General features: G+C 58.8%; 6 protein-coding genes across 6 annotated transcripts; 3 read left to right on the plus strand and 3 right to left on the minus strand.

Moving 5' to 3' along the window:
* Positions 1-2,596: 2,596 nt before the first annotated feature.
* On the plus strand, positions 2,597-5,772 carry F5144DRAFT_488661 (fungal-specific transcription factor domain-containing protein; the record flags this gene model as incomplete). Its single annotated transcript, XM_066785673.1, has 3 exons — positions 2,597-2,865; positions 2,924-3,802; positions 3,855-5,772. The coding sequence occupies 3 exons, from the start codon at positions 2,597-2,599 to the stop codon at positions 5,770-5,772; spliced, it is 3,066 nt and encodes a 1,021-aa protein (XP_066642745.1).
* Positions 5,773-6,342: 570 nt separating this feature from the next.
* Positions 6,343-9,358, plus strand: F5144DRAFT_648568 (uncharacterized protein). Its single transcript, XM_066792952.1, has 5 exons — positions 6,343-6,810; positions 6,872-7,934; positions 8,000-8,378; positions 8,450-8,559; positions 8,620-9,358. Exons 1-5 carry the CDS (start codon positions 6,649-6,651, stop codon positions 8,889-8,891), a joined length of 1,986 nt encoding a protein of 661 aa, XP_066642746.1. The 5' UTR covers positions 6,343-6,648; the 3' UTR covers positions 8,892-9,358.
* On the minus strand, positions 8,966-10,401 carry F5144DRAFT_571669 (HotDog domain-containing protein). Its single transcript, XM_066788845.1, has 5 exons — positions 10,223-10,401; positions 9,915-10,162; positions 9,721-9,844; positions 9,526-9,601; positions 8,966-9,358 (listed from the first exon to the last, which is right to left on the minus strand). The coding sequence occupies exons 2-5, from the start codon at positions 10,035-10,037 to the stop codon at positions 9,148-9,150; spliced, it is 534 nt and encodes a 177-aa protein (XP_066642747.1). The 5' UTR covers positions 10,038-10,162; positions 10,223-10,401; the 3' UTR covers positions 8,966-9,147.
* On the plus strand, positions 10,402-11,945 carry F5144DRAFT_571670 (Pex12 amino terminal region-domain-containing protein). The gene has a single exon (XM_066788846.1). The coding sequence runs from the start codon at positions 10,626-10,628 to the stop codon at positions 11,895-11,897; it is 1,272 nt and encodes a 423-aa protein (XP_066642748.1). The 5' UTR covers positions 10,402-10,625; the 3' UTR covers positions 11,898-11,945.
* A 154-nt stretch (positions 11,946-12,099) lies between these two features.
* Positions 12,100-13,517, minus strand: F5144DRAFT_532462 (Metallo-dependent phosphatase-like protein; the record flags this gene model as incomplete). Its single annotated transcript, XM_066786966.1, has 3 exons — positions 12,676-13,517; positions 12,521-12,602; positions 12,100-12,468 (listed from the first exon to the last, which is right to left on the minus strand). The coding sequence occupies exons 1-3, from the start codon at positions 13,230-13,232 to the stop codon at positions 12,100-12,102; spliced, it is 1,008 nt and encodes a 335-aa protein (XP_066642749.1). The 5' UTR covers positions 13,233-13,517.
* A 746-nt stretch (positions 13,518-14,263) lies between these two features.
* On the minus strand, positions 14,264-15,910 carry F5144DRAFT_488501 (uncharacterized protein; the record flags this gene model as incomplete). The annotated part of the gene is made up of 1 exon (XM_066785666.1): positions 14,264-15,910. The coding sequence occupies one exon, from the start codon at positions 15,908-15,910 to the stop codon at positions 14,264-14,266; it is 1,647 nt and encodes a 548-aa protein (XP_066642750.1).
* Between the last annotated feature and the right edge of the window lie 612 nt (positions 15,911-16,522).

Consider the following 16,522-nt stretch of genomic DNA (forward strand, 5'->3'; position numbering starts at 1 on the left):
CGAGAAAGGGAAAAAGGGGGAAGGCGGCCTTCTCTGCAGCATCATGAGACTTCTAGATGGTGGGCCGAACATGGCCATTGAGAAGCTGGTTGGGGCAAGGGACATAACAGCTACGGGGGAACGGGTTGCGTTGCTAACATGCCCTACAGCGGACCAAGCAAGAGTGCCGTCTTTCGAGTCTCCTGGCCTTGGGTGGGCGCCAACGCCCCAGGCGTGTCTGGAGGCGGGTTCCAGACGAAGCCGCGCCGCGGATCCTGGATCTGGCCAAGATGCGGAAATAGTGGGGATCATCGAGGGGGGCCTTCTCCCACCGCCGCGCAACAATGGAGAAATCGGTGGCGGTTGTTGAAGAGGGTTTATGCGATGCTTTACAGATTAAGTTGCGTGAAGTGCGAACTCGGCGATCGCCAATGCGTCACGGCAGTTCCCTTGGATGTGCGGCTTCTGGACCCATCAACAGCTTCTGGGTTGGGTTGCTCAAACAATGGAGCATCCGACACCTGCGGAAGCGGTTGCAAGGAGCCTGCCTCGTTGGAGTCCTTGCTAGCTGGAACCCCGCTCCCCGGAGCCGGGTAGCCGGCCGCAAGATACCAGATCTCTTCTTGACGGGAATGCGATGGAGAAACGATCCGACATGCAACGTTAGGAGCTCGGTTGATATTGACCAGCAACGCGGGGGCCTCTGGATGCACCGCTTCTGCAGTAGCTAAGCGGAACGAGCGGTGGCAGGAACAGGCACAGATCTGTACAGACAGACAACGGGTTTGTTTAAAACCGCATGGGTTGGAGCACCCCGCCCCTGGTCTTGAGCTTCGCTCAATTGGGTCACGCCAACACGGCGCATCCTATGGCCGTCACGATTCTTACCCGTAGTCACTTCACTTGCAGGGAATAATAAGACCCCCACACTCCCACTGCTCATCTCACTCCCGCTCTCCCACGACACCGTTTCTGACCCACGGAAAGCCAAGGTCGGACAGAGTGACAACGTCAAACGACAGGGACTCGGCAACCTCGAGGTCGCGTGAAGTTATTCCATCCTCGGGCAAGACCAATCCTGATCTGTGCACCCAGCCCACTCTCCCGCGCGTCAACCCCCTCGCCATCTTCCTCCCGAAGGGCCGTGAATATCAGGAGAGGAGGGCCCCCAAAACCAGAGACCGCAACAGTCCCCGGCAGCCCGGGTGCGTCTTCGCCAACAGGTATGTATGCATTGCATTTCTTCCTTCAACGCCCCCCTCCCCCTTGCGGTACCATTGGTGCCACATTTCGATTATCCCCCAGGCACTGTCGCAACCGTTCCAATCCGGGTCCGAGTTTCGAAACACAAAATTACCCCGGGATTGGAGGCTCGGGGCGGCCCATCGCGGAGTCGACTTGGACAGTGCGCAGATGTCCGTGGAGTTCTTGATGGCCGAATCTGGACACGGCGCTGCCGAGAGCGACGCAACGCGCAGTACCGGAGAGCCCTGCAGCAGTCTCACACAACGATGGATTTGGGGGGTGGCAACGAGAGTGCTCGGGCCCGGCCGAGGTACCGGTTCGAATCTGGAAATTGTTGCCTGCCCGCAACTGCCTGACAAGAAATCGGAACTTCCATCCATGGAAGGACCCGTCCGTCCCTTGACAGGCGTGACAGGTTGGCGAGGCAGGAACGGAACGGACAAGATTTTTTTATCCCTCGCCCTCCCTGCCTGGTCCGCCTAGTTCCTGCCCCATTGCGGGTTCAGCGAGCTCCACCCGAGCGCTTGGTCCACCAGCTTGCGTGCAGCTTGCTTGGCACACACCCCCTCCCCACCGCCGTCCACCGCGCCGTACCCCGGCCTTCTCCCCCCGCTCGGTTGTCCAGGCCCTTTTCAGTCCAATGCGCGCCGGGCTATTAGCGTACCGCATTCCGTCCCATTTTCCCGCGAGGAGTCGCTTCGCATTGCTTCCTGTTCCTTTTGCTGATTTTCTTCCAGACCAGGTACCGCGTAACTCCAAGTTTCTTTTTTCTCCTTAGCTGGGCCAATCTGCAAGCCAGGCACCATCGGTCGCAAGTTTTTCGGGAGGCGCCAGACCCTTACGCCACTGATTTTGGTCACTCTCATACTCGCCTCCCAGCGAGTTGCGATTGAGTCCCTCCTACCGGCCATGATACCCTGAATCCATCCGGAACTGGTCTGGCGAGGTTGCGAACGAGTCCGATACGAGTATTCTCATCCGGTACCCATCTGAATTCCAGACGCAGGACAACCCATCCATCCCCCCGGTTTTGATATTCACGATACTATTATCGCCTCCCCAACCCGCTTCACCAACGGCGCAGTACATACACTTTGAGACACCGGGACAGAGCCTCCTTTTCTATATATACCTACCCCCGGCTCATCCCGATTCGCCCACATCTGCACCGGGGAATTTCAGTGCAGAGAGGCGCCGCGTAACCCACAGGACTTCCAGAGGACTTCGGTCACGGCTCGGTGTCACTTGACTGTGCGACCAGAAAGTGCCGGTGATTGCCGATGGGGTAATTGGTGGGAACATGGCTTCGGTTCTCACTTCTCACCCAAGTGAAATCACAGCCCCCGGGCCTGCCCCTCGACCCGCCCAAACCATGCCGCCGCTAACGGGGCCACGGTCTCCGGACAATGTCAAACATGAGTCCGAGCACGAGCGAGGTCGCCGGCGCAGCGGATCCGACGACAAGGACGTAGAAGGGCTTGACCTGGATGGCGATGGTGATAGGGATGGCGATGATGGAGCGCACTCCTCCAACTCGGAGGGCCCCGCGCGCAAACGAAGGCGGAGCCGCAAGGGCTTGGACAAGAAATTCGAATGTCCCGAGAAAGGCTGCGGGAAGAGCTACTCCAGAGCCGAGCATCTGTATGTTCCTTTCCTGCAAGCAACTGACCGTGCTCGAGAGTGCTGACACAGTGCAAAGTTACCGCCATCAGCTGAACCACAACCCGAAGCAAGTTTACAAGTGCGGGATTGGCGACTGCCAGAGGACCTTTGTCCGACTGGACTTGTGTAACCGGCACAAGGACCGCCACACAGCCAAGGGCTCGGCCTTGAGCCGCAAGGACTCGATGATGAGCCAGGCATCCCCTGTGACGGACCATATGCAACCCTTCCCCGCCGCCGGTTCCGCCTCTCCGGAAGTCAACCGGCCGGGGACCGCTTACAACAAGGGCCGGTCCTTGTCGATCCAGTATCACTCTCCCAAGGACGCCATGGGGAGCCCATACACTCCAATGACGAATACGCCTCCCACAAGCTACGCGAACGGAGTGCAAAACGGTGTCGATTACATGCATCACGACCCGACGTACGGGCATATGGCTCAACGGCCAGCCCACCATTCACCCCAAGATCCGCGGCGGCCATCGATACAGACCAATGTCGGCCCTTACGGGGTGCTATCTCCCATCTCCACACAACCCGGCTACCACAGCCAGCCTCATAACACGCCCCAGTCTGCCAACGCAATGCCTTACGTCCCGCCACAGAACTTCCCTCCCTTCAGCCTCCCGCCGTCGGATTTTGCTACGTCGTCGGCGGGGGCGGTCGCCCGCGACGATCAACAAGCATACGCCCCATCAACAACCGGGGAGTACTCAGACCAGCCGCCTCAGGCGACCGGGGAAATGATGCTCCTCGACCAAATGGGCATGCAACAGACCATGCCGGTATTTGGAAGTGATAACATTCTTAATAAATCACCTTATGTTGCGATCCCCGAGGACTTTGTGGCGTATTTATTCAATACCCACGGCGAAGCAAGCTCGCCCATGACCGGGGTTCCGATGCAGGGATACAAGTGAGTCTGGCTTTTTTTTCACTACGAGGTTTCTTTGCTAATGATGCTACAGCTACGGGGAATTCTCCAACCAATACAATGTGCCTTACTATAACGATCCGAACCAGCTAGGCTATTTCCCCGCCTCCACCGGGCCACAGCAGGTCATGTCCGTGACGAACCTCCTGGACCAGAACCTCCCCGAATCAGTCATCTCAGAAGAGAAGACGGCAGAGATCTTTGAGTTTATCAAGGAGAGATTCCACGAGAACGGGCATGCACCTGTTGAGCGACAGCGCGAGACCATTATCGAAGGCGACCGCAACGACGACACGCACATGCTTAGCCGCAAGATGATGCAGGCTTACATCGGGTCGTACTGGCTGCACTTTAGCGACCAGGTGCCGATTTTGCATAAGCCTACGTTCTCGCCCGATAAGACGCCGAATCTGTTGTTGATTGCCATGATGACCATTGGCGCCGCGTGCTTGGATAAGGCGCATGGGCAGAAGGTTACTAAAGCCGGCGCGCAGCTGTCTAACTTCCTGGCATGGCACCTTAGGTGGGAGATGTTCCAAGACCCGAACTGCAGGCCGCCGGCGAAGCTGTGGGTGTTCCAGACGCTCTTGCTGTTGGAATTGTACGAGAAGATGTACTCGACCAGAGAGCTACACGAACGGGCCCATATCCACCACGCGACGACGATTACGCTGATGCGCCGCGGTAGAGCGCTGATCGGCAAATCAGCGTTGGACTCGCCGCCCAACCCCCGGGATGACAAGACCAACGGGTCCCGGCAGTCGTCGACGTCAGGGGTCGCCCACACGCCCGAGGAGTGGTGGAACCACTGGATCACGAACGAGTCGACTCGGCGCGCGGCGTTCGCGGCGTTTGTCATCGATTCGATCCACGCAACCATGTTTGGTCACTCGACGGTCATGGTGGCTCACGAGATGCGGTTACCGTTACCCTGCGACGATAAGTTGTGGAAAGCCACCAGCGGGCCCGAGGTGGCAAGGATCGATGCCAACCTGAACTCTGTGGGCAACAAGGCTATATCGTTCCTCGAGGGGCTGAAGCGGACGCTGAGCAGCCAGGAGGTGCAGACCAACTCCTTCGGGCGCACGATTCTCATGGCCGGTCTTTTGAGTGTAAGCTGGCACATGAACCAGCGAGACCTCCAGGTCAACTCGTTAGGGGGCGGCGTATCTCAGGCGCTTGGCGGGCGCGACAAGTGGCGGGGGACGCTGACGCGAGCGTTTGACTCGTGGAAGAGCGACTTTGACAAGACGCTGTTCCGGCGCGGCGACTCCTCAGCAGATCCCTACAACTACGACGCGTCCAACCGCAACGAGGCCAACGTCGTGTTTGAGAGCCGGATCGTGCTGCATCATCTGGCGCACATGGCGATGCACGTCGACATCGTGGACTGCCAGATCTTTGCGAGGGCAAAGCGGTTGCTTGGCCGGGCGATCGGGCCGCAGGACCTCAACAGCGCGCAGCGGCGCATGAAGGACATCTGGGCGCCGTCCGCCAAGGCCCGCGACGCGACGTACTACGCCCTCAAGTTCCTCCAGTCAGTCATGATCACGGATACGGTGGCCACGCCGGGGTCGTCGAACGGCGGCTACGGCCGGCACGAGGAGCCGTATTCGGCGAGGGACGACGTGCTCCTCAACCGGCCGTGGGTGCTCTACTTTGCGGCGCTCGTCGTGTGGTGCTACGGGTTCGCGCTCGAGGGCGCCAGCCCGAACATCCCGATGCCGGCGACGCATCAGGACAAGGTGCGGCTGATGCGCGACTACCTGGCCAAGTACGGCAACGTGACGTCGCCCGAGGAGCTCAAGTCGATGAAGGGCATCAGCCACAACACGCCCGTGCTGATGGTGCTCAAGGACGCGTTCGGGGACTCGCGGTGGGAGCTGCTGCACGAGGGCGCCACGCTCATGAATAACTGCATTAATCTCAACGCGGGCCAGGGCGTTGTCTGAGTTTCGGGTCCGGGGGCCGTTTTTAAAATGCAGAGGGGGGCATAGTTGTGCATTTTTTGGAGACTAAGCCCAGGGTCGGCAGGACTTTTGACGTTATTTACATCTACACGTGCATCTTTTTTCGGTGGGGTGGTGGGAGGATGTCTGATACGAAAGTTGGGAATATTTCACACATAAAAAGATGACATATACCTGGGAGGAGGGAGGCATGAAGAAACAGGAGCGGGAGCAACATTTGGTGGGCGGACGGCATTCTTCATTTCAAGCGAGCGTGGCTCGGCAACTTTATTTTGCTTTGATTTCCTAAACCTATACCCCTTTTTTGTACTTCAAGTATATAAGGCATGATGATGCCTTAGCGATGTATGTCAAGGTGTCGTTACCGTGCTTGATCTTGTGATTGGTGATACCGAGGTCAGCTCGAGGCTCCGTGCCCGCTTTTCCTGCGGAGGACGGGAGGTCGGTTTTGAGATGCAAGTCCTTCGTGAATGTGAGGCCATTTCTAACTACCTACCTGTATGTATATAAATACATACATTGCATTGCATTCATGCATCCATTCCCAAGACATGCTTAATTAACCTCATTCCTCATTAGCAAGCCCCAGATTGCGGTTTGGGGAACTTGCATCGCCCGTTGCATAGCAGCCAAGATTCAAGCTTGAACCCTCTCGCCCAATGAGTGAAGCCCTCCATTAATTAGTTAAGCTTTCCTGACTGCCGCGGGGTTCCACGATATCGCCGCGCCTTCCGAGCCGTGGGGTCCCGGGTATTTTTGAACTTGCATCATCTTATCTCATCCACTCATCATCCATTACTGCTTGAGATTCCATCATCCAAACTTGAACAGCCGCCCGCTTTCCAATCCGTGGCAACAATGGCGGCCGCCCTGACAAACCTCCCACCGGAAATATTACACAACATCCTCAGCTATGTTGAACCCGAAGACCTCACCTGGCTTCCTCTCACATGCCGCGTCTTCAATAATTTCATCAACGGCAACAACCCTCTTTGTCGGGCCATTTATCTGCGCGTCCTAGTATGCCGCGCCACTATTACCAACCGCGCCCTAGTACTCAGCTGCTAACACCCGCAATCAGGACGAGCCCCCAGTGAAAGACCTCGACTTTGAGCAGGAGCTGCACGACATTATCAAGCTCAAGCAGATCTGCGTTCCCGAGGCCAGCCGCAGCACCACCACCACCACCACCCCCCCATCAAACCAGGCCCTCCAAACCCACCTCCCCTTCGTCCACCGCACCGTCACCCGCCTCCTCAACCACGCCATCACCGTCCCCACCCCCAACCCCACCACCAAGCAAAACACCACCACCACAACCACCACCATCAAATCCCCCAGCAACAACCCGCCCTCCCCAACCCGCAAATCCCGCGCGCGCACCTTCCCCGCCTCGGAAAACACCCGCTTCCTCGAGTCGCTGTTCGAATCGGAACCTGCGCGGCGCGCGTTTTTGGCGCGCTCGTCGCTGTATCAGCGGGCGCGGGCGCTGGGGGTGTGCGGGTTTACGGGGGGGGAGGGGGAGGGGGGTGGTGATGGGTGGGATTGTGCTTTTGCGGAGGGGGGTGGGGATGGGGGTTCGAGTGGAAGTTCGAGTGGGAGGGGGAGGGAGAGGGATAGGGGTGGGAGGGATATGGGGACGTCCCAGGCATCGCGCGAGGTGTTTCAGATGAGCGCGAAGCTGCATTGTCTGTATGGCTGGGGGTTGGGGTTTGAGGATGGCGTGCGGCATGGCCAGACCGAGGGCGCTGCGTGGCGGGGGAGGCTGACCTTTGCGCGGCATAGGGGCGGCGTGTACCCGCTCGCGTGCTCCAAGGTGTATGATCTGAGGGAGTACACGAGGGGCACGAAGTGGGGCCCGTTTTTGGACCTCGGTGAAGAGGAGGATGCGGAGGTGCGGGTCGACTGGGAAAAGGTGGAGGCTATTCTGGTGGTGCTGGGCGGGAATATCAGGTGCAAGGGGCTGGAGCGGTTTCCCATCTTTTGGCATTTCTGGGGGAAGCCGTTTGCCGGGAGCTGGAACGGGAGTTATATCCCCTGGTCGAGGGACCGGGAGAAGGGAGAGGAAGGGGAGGTGAAGGAGCTGGACCGGCTGGACCCGTACGGGGTTGCGGGGAGCTGGCTGAGGGTTGTTAGTTTCCTGGGTAAGTCCCCCCCGCCCCTGCCCTACCGGCCGAAACGGCCCCAGTTCGGCACTCACGGCATCTAGACTTCAGCGACTTCTTCCACTTCAACTTCCCCATCATCGACAGCCTCCCGCGCGACATGCCACGGCCGCCCCTCGACGTCGGCCAGGCGACCCGGCTCATCCTGATGCGCATCCGCGTGTCCAAGGTCGAGCCGGCGGGGCCCGGCGACCACCCGGACCACCCGGTCACGCACTTCACGGGTTTCTCGCGCGCGCTCGACGGGTCGTGGGACGACAACGCCGACGCTAGCATCCGCGGCACCGTCCGCGTCACCCCGGAGGGCGAGGTCCGCTGGACGTCGTACTCGGTTTTCCACGGCGAGGAGCGCTGGAAGAGCGAGGGCGTCCAGATCGGCGGCATCAAGTCCGCCCGCGGCGTGGTGGGGACCTGGTTTGATAAGTGCGTTTCTGCCAAAGCCGACAGGGAGTGATCTTTTATTTGGTCTGCTGTGCTAATGGTTACTTTTCTAGGGACTTCAACGCGCAGGGGCCGTGTGGGCCGACGGCGTTTTGGAAGATCTCGGATCGCGAGGACACAGGCGACGGGCCGCAGGTTTTGTTGGAGGATCTCTTTCCGCTTAGTACATCATCGTGATTTTCCCGCCTATAGCCGCGAAGAATGCTAATGAGTTGGTGCGCAGTAGCTGACGACATGGAAGAGGAGCTCATGGACGAGGACGATGATGCGCGGGACGAGTTCAACCTGCAGGTGCTGGACCCCTTCGGGCCGGACTGGACCGCGTATGAGCTGGAGGACGACCTGGACGGGCTATACTATTTCGACGACGAGGATATCTTTGACGTGGAGGACGTGGCGGCCGAGTTGGATGGGTTGGGGGAGGATCGGGATGACGAGGACGATGACGAGGACGATTATGATGATGATTTTGCTGGTACTCTGGCGTATGGCTAGTGCTTGCGGGCGGGCATGGCTGAAACGGGCTCTAGATCTAGCTTCGCTACGAATATGAAGACAACGTTTGCAGTGTAAGGTACTCGGGTATCCGCCATAAGTAAGCTGTGAACCTTCCACGACGTTCCGACACAACGTCTCTCTACCATCCCACTCCACCACCCACACTTCCCTCTTTCCGCTCCCTAAACTCAAAACAAACAAACCCTCCTTCAAACCGACCACCCCAACCACCACCCTCCCCAAGCAGGCTCACTCAAACCTTCACAACCCCTGGATCCGTATTCACTTTCCCATGCTCGCACGTCGCCACCACCGCGCCGTTGTCGGCCCGCCGCATCGTCCCGCGCAGGCTGCACAGCCGCTGCCCGACCTGCACTATTTCGCACTCGATGCGCACCTCGCAGCCGGCGGGGGCCGGGCGCAGGTAGGTCGTGTTGAGGGTGCGGGTTACGCCGAGGTAGGACCTGGGCGAGGGTGAGTCGTGAGTTTTGGGGTGGGTTTGGGGGGTTGGGGTTGTTTGGGGGTGTGGGTGGATGGGTGTTGGGGGTCGGGGGGGTATGGGATATGGGTCATGGAAGGGGATGGAAGGAGAGGGTAGAGGAGGAAGAGGAGTAAGGGGAGAAGGACATACCAGAAGCCGGGGCGGGCAATGACTGCGAGGACCGTCGAGGTGCAAAAGTCAAAGAGGCTTGCCGTACAGCCTCCGTCTGGGGGGGATGTTAATGACAACAATCACAAGGGAGGGGGGATACAGAGGTGCCTGATGGATTGGCTCCCATGAGAGAAAGGGACAGGGCCATTATCCACCAACGCAAGGAGAACCTACGCAGATTGTTAAGCCGGTTGCAGTGCTGCGGCTGCACAATGAAAGAGAAGGTCACCGAGGGATGGGGTCCGTCAGGGGAGACAGAGTGGACCGTTAGGTAGGGGAAGAGGGATTTTGTCCATTCCTAACCCAGGAAAATAAGGCTGTTAGTTGATGTACTGTACTATCAAAATAAAAGGGGTACTAGAGCTTGCCGGATCGTCTGGCCGGTCGATTGTTGCCGCGAATTGGGATATCAGCTCGCGGACCCGTTCCTCGCCGGTGAGATCGAGGTAGGTGGCCGCATGTCTTGCTGGCTTGGCTCCAGGGTTCGACATGATTTCGGTGGTTGTTCCGTGCAAGAGATGGGGAGAGTTGTTGTATGGAACGGAATAAATAAAGATGGATGTTATAAATGGCCCGGATGCTTATATCCGACGATGTTTACCGAAGGATTGGGATTCTGTCCCTGGGTAAGAAATGGAACCAATTACAGCCATAAAACTGGGGATATAAATCTTACCTAAATTCAACCTTCTTTCTCACTTATCAACCAAAAAGTAACCTGCCTCAGCCTGCCTGCCTGCCTGAGGTACTCCTTCCACACATGCCAACCCCCGAGTTATAGGGGACCAGGGGCTACCCGCTGTGGGGCCAATCCCCGCCGAGGCCGTCCCCAAATTCCGGGGCATGTGCCTCGGCATTGGCGTGTCGACCCCTGCTCGATTAGCCGTCGCACCCATGTCGCGATTGTCATCGCATCTTCACCTGTCAGGCCGTGCTCCTTTCAGCAATCAACATTCAACAACCCAAACCTCGACACCTCGACGCCTCAACTCCCAACATCAAACCTCACCACCAACCGTCACAAATGCGACGATAACACCCCCCACCCCAAAAAAACAACAACAACAAAACCACCCACCATGGAATTCACCCCCGCGTTGCACCCCCCCCTCGACACGCTCAAACCCTCCCTCTTCGAGCTCCTCTCCGAACAACAACTCTCATCCCTCCTCCCCCCGACCCTCCGCTATCTCCTAACCCTCCTCACCCACCGCCACCCACGCCTCTTCCTGCGCATCCTCAACCGCTTCGACGAGCTGTACGCGCTCGGCGCGCTCCTCGTCGAGCGCCACTACCTGCGCACGCGCGGCGGCGCCTTCACCGAGCACTTCTACGGGCTCAAGCGCGAGCGCGCCCTGGCGGCTGAGCTCCCGCGCGCGACGGCGGCGGCGCCGGGGGCGGTAAGGGAGGCGTTGAGGTTGGGGACCGGGGATGTGTGGCGGAATTTGGCGGTGGTCGTGGGGGTGCCGTATTTGAAGCGGAAGTTGGACGAGGCGTATGAGGTGGATGCGCCGCGCGCGTTGTTGGGGGCGGCGTATCACCAGCGGCCGGGGGTTGGGGCCGGGTGGAGGGAGAGGGTGCGGTTTTGGTGGAGGTGGTTTTTGAGGAGGGTGTATCCCGGGGTGAACGCGGCGTATTATTTGGCGATGTTGGCGTTTAATTTGGCGTATTTGTTTGATAACTCCAAGTATCACAGCCCGTTTTTGTGGTTGATTGGGACAAGGGTGCGCCGGATGAACGGGGCGGATTATCGCGCGATTGAGACGCTGGAGGAGAAGGTGGCGAAGAGAGGGGGGACGACAACCATCGGGGCGAGGATGCTGGGCGGGCTGTCGATGGTGCTGCCGACGAGCATCTTCGCGCTCAAGTTCTTGGAGTGGTGGTATGCGTCCGACTTTGCCAAGCAGCTGTCGAGGAAGGCCGCCGAGAGCCTGGATCTGCCACCGCCCGTCGTCACGGGGCTGCCTGAGAAGAAGGCACAGCCGAAGGCGGAGAAAGACGCGGCGAAGGAGGACGAGGAGGAGATTGACGAGGAGGAAAAGGAGAGGCGGGCGGTGGAGAAAGCACCCATCGCGGCGTCGTCGCTCCGGCCCATCTACACAGTCCCTGCGCCAGAGGACTCGGACCACTGCCCGATCTGCGAGGGCGAGATCACCACCGCCGCGGCCTGCCAGACGGGGATTGTGTACTGCTTTTCCTGCATCCACAAGTGGCTTACCGGGACGCACGCGAGGCAAGAGAAGTTCATGGCCGAGAGGGCGGGCAAGTGGGAGAGCGGCGAGGGGAGGTGTGCCGTCACCGGGAGGCGGGTGCTGGGCGGGACTGAGGGGCTGAGGCGGATCATGGTGTAAAGATTGTGGACTGTAACGATGATTGTATCAAGAGCAAGGAGCCGGTGTATGATTTCTAGTGTTATTAAGGATCTAAGCTGCGTTGGGGCATGCCAGGCATTGTCAAAAACGCTTATAATACAATAAACAACCCAATTTCCACGTGCTCCCCTGACTCTATTTATTTTTCACAAGCTGCAACAGCAGCCCAGCGTCTAATACTTTACAAATCCACCACCGTCACCGGATTGCGCAGCTTACCGCTGTTCCCATACATAAGCGACACGTTGGCCATCAGCGCGCCGTTGTTGGTCCCTGGCCCAAGCATGATCCACTTCCAGAGGATGCTGGAGACGCCGTACCAGAGCACGTTGAAGGCGTCGGTCCACCGGGCGCTCGGTACCATGTCGTAGAAGGGCCCTCTCTGGGGCCGCGACATGAGCGACTCGTAGGCCCGTTGGCACTCATCGTAGTAGACAGCCTCCTTGCCGTAGCCGTAGTGCGTGTGGCCAAAGACGTGCAGCTTCGGCTTGACGCGCCAGATTTCATCGAGCAGACCAGCGCAGCCGAGGCCGAGGTCGAGGTGGTGGCGCTGGCGGTGTTAGTTACCGTCACTCGGTCGTCAAATGAAGGAGGCTACTCACCGGTGGGGTGTGGGTGACTAGCAGGTCGGTCTCCTCCGGTATCCTCCCCTGCCACGGGTGTTTCTCCCGTTGATACTGCAACCTACTCATCCATCAGCATCTCCTCCCAATCTCAAAATCAAAAACAAACTCAACAAAAAAAAAAAGGCACTCACGCATTCCCCTCCCCACACCACGGCACGGCCCCCCAGCCATACACATTCAACCTCCTCCCCCCCTCAAACTCCAACTCCACTGCCCGATCACACAAATACTCCACCCCCGTCCAATCCACCTCCCCCCCCTCCCCCAGCCCCAACTCCTTCCTCACCCCCTCATCCACCCACGCATCATGATTCCCCCCCACCACCACCTTCCACCTGTGCCCCAACCCCCTCAACCAATCCACCTGCTTCTGCAGCTCCCCCACGCTACCCCCCACGGTCAAATCCCCACAATGCACCAGCACATCCCCCTCCGGCACCGCATACCCGGGGATCAGGTTGTGCGTGTCCGACAGGCAGACCACGCGGATGGGGCGCCGGCCGCGCGGCGGGTGGAAGGGGTGGCCGCGGAGGGGGAGCAGGATGTGGCGGTAGAGGAGTTGCGTGAGGTATTGGAGAGGGGAGGTGAGCAGCCAGTCGAGGGGCGTGGGGGGCGTCCAGGGGGAGGCGCGGCGGAGGTGGAGGAGCTGGAGGAGGGTGTTGAGGTGGTGGAGGGCGAGGGTAAACATTTTTGGGGTGGGGTTGGTTTGTTTTTTGTTTCCCTTTTTTTTGGAGGGGCTTATTGTGATGTGAGTTTGTTGTTGTTGATATGAGTGAGGTTTGACAGTTTCCCGGGTTGGGTGAGAGAGCGTAGGTAGTGAGCCAAATGTTGGAGAGCTGGAGTTGGCGATTGGTGCTCTCAGTCTACCTGGTGTGGTTTTGAACTTAATTAATTGGAAGCATATCCGGTGTTACACGGCCGGCCGGGTGGGACGATATCATAGCTGTGAAATGATGGATGTGAGTTGTGAATGTGGACGTCACAAGGCGCGAATCACCAAAGCCAAACAGGAAAGATGAGGCGCGGTGAACCCTAACCCTTTTATTTACCCCTGTGCCGCGAGAGAAGAGAGCCGAAATGAGCAGCGATCAGAGACCACTCACTGGATGTTAGAGGGTTCCGATTAGGGCCGTAGGTTGGCTCTTTCCATGCCCGCCATCTACCACCTCAAGTTTTGGCAGTGGAGGTAAACAAAGCCTCAACATGCATCTTTCACCCACTTACACATGCAGCTATACACTACGTGGCTCTGGGGTTTGTTTATTTGCAGTTATCTAGCTAGTTGCTGGCCAGTCTCCGAGGCTTGGAAAAGGAGGTGAGGGTTCTAGTGAAAAGAGATATCTGCGAGCCGCTTTAATCTTCGTATCAAGAACAGACAGTTAGAGATTCAGGAGGAGAAATAGGTCGGGAGTTGAGCATAAGACGATGCCCTGGGTGATATAAGACCGGTAACAACCGAGACTTGGTTTCTTCCCATCAATACAAGTCAGTCCAGCAACCTGAAAAATCAGAAGGAGCCAGCAAGTTTAAGACTAAACAGTTATTACTCAGGTATCTCGCTCATCACTCGTCTATCCTTTTTTTGTGCAACAGATCCACCCCAACTCCCAACCAACGCCAACAACAAGCCCGAAATGCATCAGGTATATAACAGAACAGACAAAAGAAAGGAGAAAAGAAAAAGAAAATAAACCCGAAATGAAACACTCCAAATCACACTCAATCCACCCTCCTCCTCCACCCCGCCTCCCCATACTCAGGCAACCCCCCCCGATCCGCCACCTGCCCCTCCCCCCCGGCAGCTAACATCCAACTCCCACGCTCCCTCCCACCACCACCACCACCACCCAACTCCTCCTCCGACGGCACCAGCAACACCCGCGGCCTCAAATGCTCATCCGCCTCAGCCTCCTCAAAACTCGGCGGGCCCCCATTACCCACTTCCACCACCTCTTCATTTCCCTCCCCACTCTCCGAAGACGCCCTCGAAGAAGGAGCTTGGGGAACGGACGAATCCACCGCCACCTGCAGCGGCACGGTCAGCGTGACCGTATTCGACGCGCCCTTGCTCGCCAGCGCGACGGTCAGCTGCACGGTGTAGACGCGGCTGGCGATGCACGAGTGGAAGGTGGGCACGAAGGTGCGCTTGTCGGTGGGCAGGGAGAGGGGGACGTGGAGGGTGGTGATTTGCTGTTTGTGGTCTGATGGGGACGATGGCAGGAGGGGGTTGTGGATGTTGTCGTTGGTGTTGGTGTCGAGATCGCTGCTGCTGCTGCGCGCGGAGTGCATGCTGCTGCCGTAGCCGGAGTCGCGGCGCGCGAGGGGGGATGAGGATGGTGAGGGCTTGGAAGAGGGGGATGTCCAGGCGGGTTGCTCGGCGAGGGTGACGGGCGGGAGGGGGGTGGAGGTGAAGAACTGGCCGCGGCGGTCGGTGAGGTAGGGCGCGTTCCACTCGCCGAGGTTGGGGAACGAGGAGATGGTGCCGGAGGAGTAGTACGTGTGCGCGGTTACTTTGGCCGTCACCCTCGTGATGGTTGGGGGGAGGGTGCGCGGCGACGCGGGGTCGAAGGATAGCCGGATGCGCGCCATCGGGTGCGACATGACGCGGCGCCCGTCCGAGGAGAGCACTGCCGCGCCCGGCTGGAGGGCTTCGGCTGTGAGGCGGCCCAGCTTGGTGGCGAGGATGTTCTTGCGCAGCGTCTTGGTCTTGGACATGCGGTAGAGGCGGTCCTTGTCGGTAATGTTGAGCGGGGGGTCTTCGGGGCTCGCGGGGAGGACGCGCAGGGGCTGACTGGCCTCCATGATGCGGGTCCTGCGGTCGCCGTCGTCACGGAGCACGCGCGCCGTGATCTTGTACTCGACCTGGGCCATGAGCGGCGCCATGTCGTCGCGCTCCCAGCCGCCGAGGCTGGGCGGGAGCCGCACGTGGTGGTCCTGCATGGCGTCCGAGAGCCGGGCGTGGTTGCAGGCGTTGATGGTGAGTTGGTTGGGGATCACAAAGTTGAAGGGGATGGTGTAGGTCTCGCCGGTCTCGAGCACCCTCGGCACGGGGTAGGTCGACTCGGGGATGGGCATCACCATCTTGAGGAACGTGTGGGTGACTTCTTGGGGCGCCGACATGCCCTCGAACAGGGTCTTGGTGTGCCCAAGGAGCAAAATCTGGATCGAGTCGAAGCGGACATCGCGCTTGGTTGTGATGGTCAGGTCGCCGGCCACGGGCGAGAGAGAGGTGTAGACCTTGGAGCTGTAGTGGCCCTTGATGTTCACGTTGATGTCTGACTTGGGGTACGCCATCCTCTTAGCGTGGCTCGGAGCGGTGCTGGGAGATACCATGCTCGCCGCGGACGAAGCTAGCCAGGTGCCCATTGCAACTGGCGTGCTGTGGGAGAGAAATAGAGAAAAGGATAGGATTCGACACAGAGGGGTGGGTCCCAATGGGACAGTCTGCAGTCAGTCGACAGTAGGCGGAACGCGGCGGGGATAACGTTATGACTGTGGCCGGAAATATGTGTAAGGTGTGGTTGGTGTAACGGGAGAAGGCAGATGTGTAAGTGCTGCTGTCAAACGGCGTAGCCGGGCAGTCGGGAGACAAATAAAGATGTCAGGGGATGTGATGCTTAGTATGAGACAAGGGATCCGGTTCTAGATGGGGGGGCCTATTCTTTCTCTTTATAAAGAAGCCCGTTGACTCGACAGTGGGAAGAGAACAACCAACCTCAGCCCTGTGACTGACATCCATCCATGGATGGAGAGGATCTAACTTCATAGAGTTTGACTGACTAACCTGGCTGCCTTGACTCATTACAAAGCAGTACTGGGCTCCTGGGCTCCTGGGCTCTCTCTCTGGAGCAAGCACAGCTCGTGCCCACCGCTAAACGAAACGAGCAGCGTCATGTTGATGCGCCCAAGTGATCTGCTGGCGCCCTTCTTCCCGACATGGCTCGCCGTGCCTCGCCGGGCCGGGGATGGGTTCTGATT

The sequence above is a fragment of the Chaetomium tenue genome, assembly GCF_020726465.1.
Source record: "Chaetomium tenue strain MPI-SDFR-AT-0079 chromosome Unknown F5144scaffold_4, whole genome shotgun sequence".
Lineage (NCBI taxonomy): Eukaryota > Fungi > Ascomycota > Sordariomycetes > Sordariales > Chaetomiaceae > Chaetomium > Chaetomium tenue.

Coding starts and splice junctions, on each gene's coding strand:
- F5144DRAFT_571669 (XM_066788845.1), bottom strand. CDS start 10,037: ATGTCGAACCCTGGAGCCAAGCCAGCAAGACATGCGGCCACCTACCTC. Junction 9,845..9,914: donor TCGACCGGCCAGACGATCCG/GCAAGCTCTAGT, acceptor TTCCTGGGTTAG/GAATGGACAAAATCCCTCTT. Junction 9,602..9,720: donor CAACCGGCTTAACAATCTGC/GTAGGTTCTCCT, acceptor CATCCCCCCCAG/ACGGAGGCTGTACGGCAAGC.
- F5144DRAFT_648568 (XM_066792952.1), top strand. CDS start 6,649: ATGGCGGCCGCCCTGACAAACCTCCCACCGGAAATATTACACAACATC. Junction 6,811..6,871: donor CCATTTATCTGCGCGTCCTA/GTATGCCGCGCC, acceptor ACCCGCAATCAG/GACGAGCCCCCAGTGAAAGA. Junction 7,935..7,999: donor GAGGGTTGTTAGTTTCCTGG/GTAAGTCCCCCC, acceptor CACGGCATCTAG/ACTTCAGCGACTTCTTCCAC.
- F5144DRAFT_571670 (XM_066788846.1), top strand. CDS start 10,626: ATGGAATTCACCCCCGCGTTGCACCCCCCCCTCGACACGCTCAAACCC.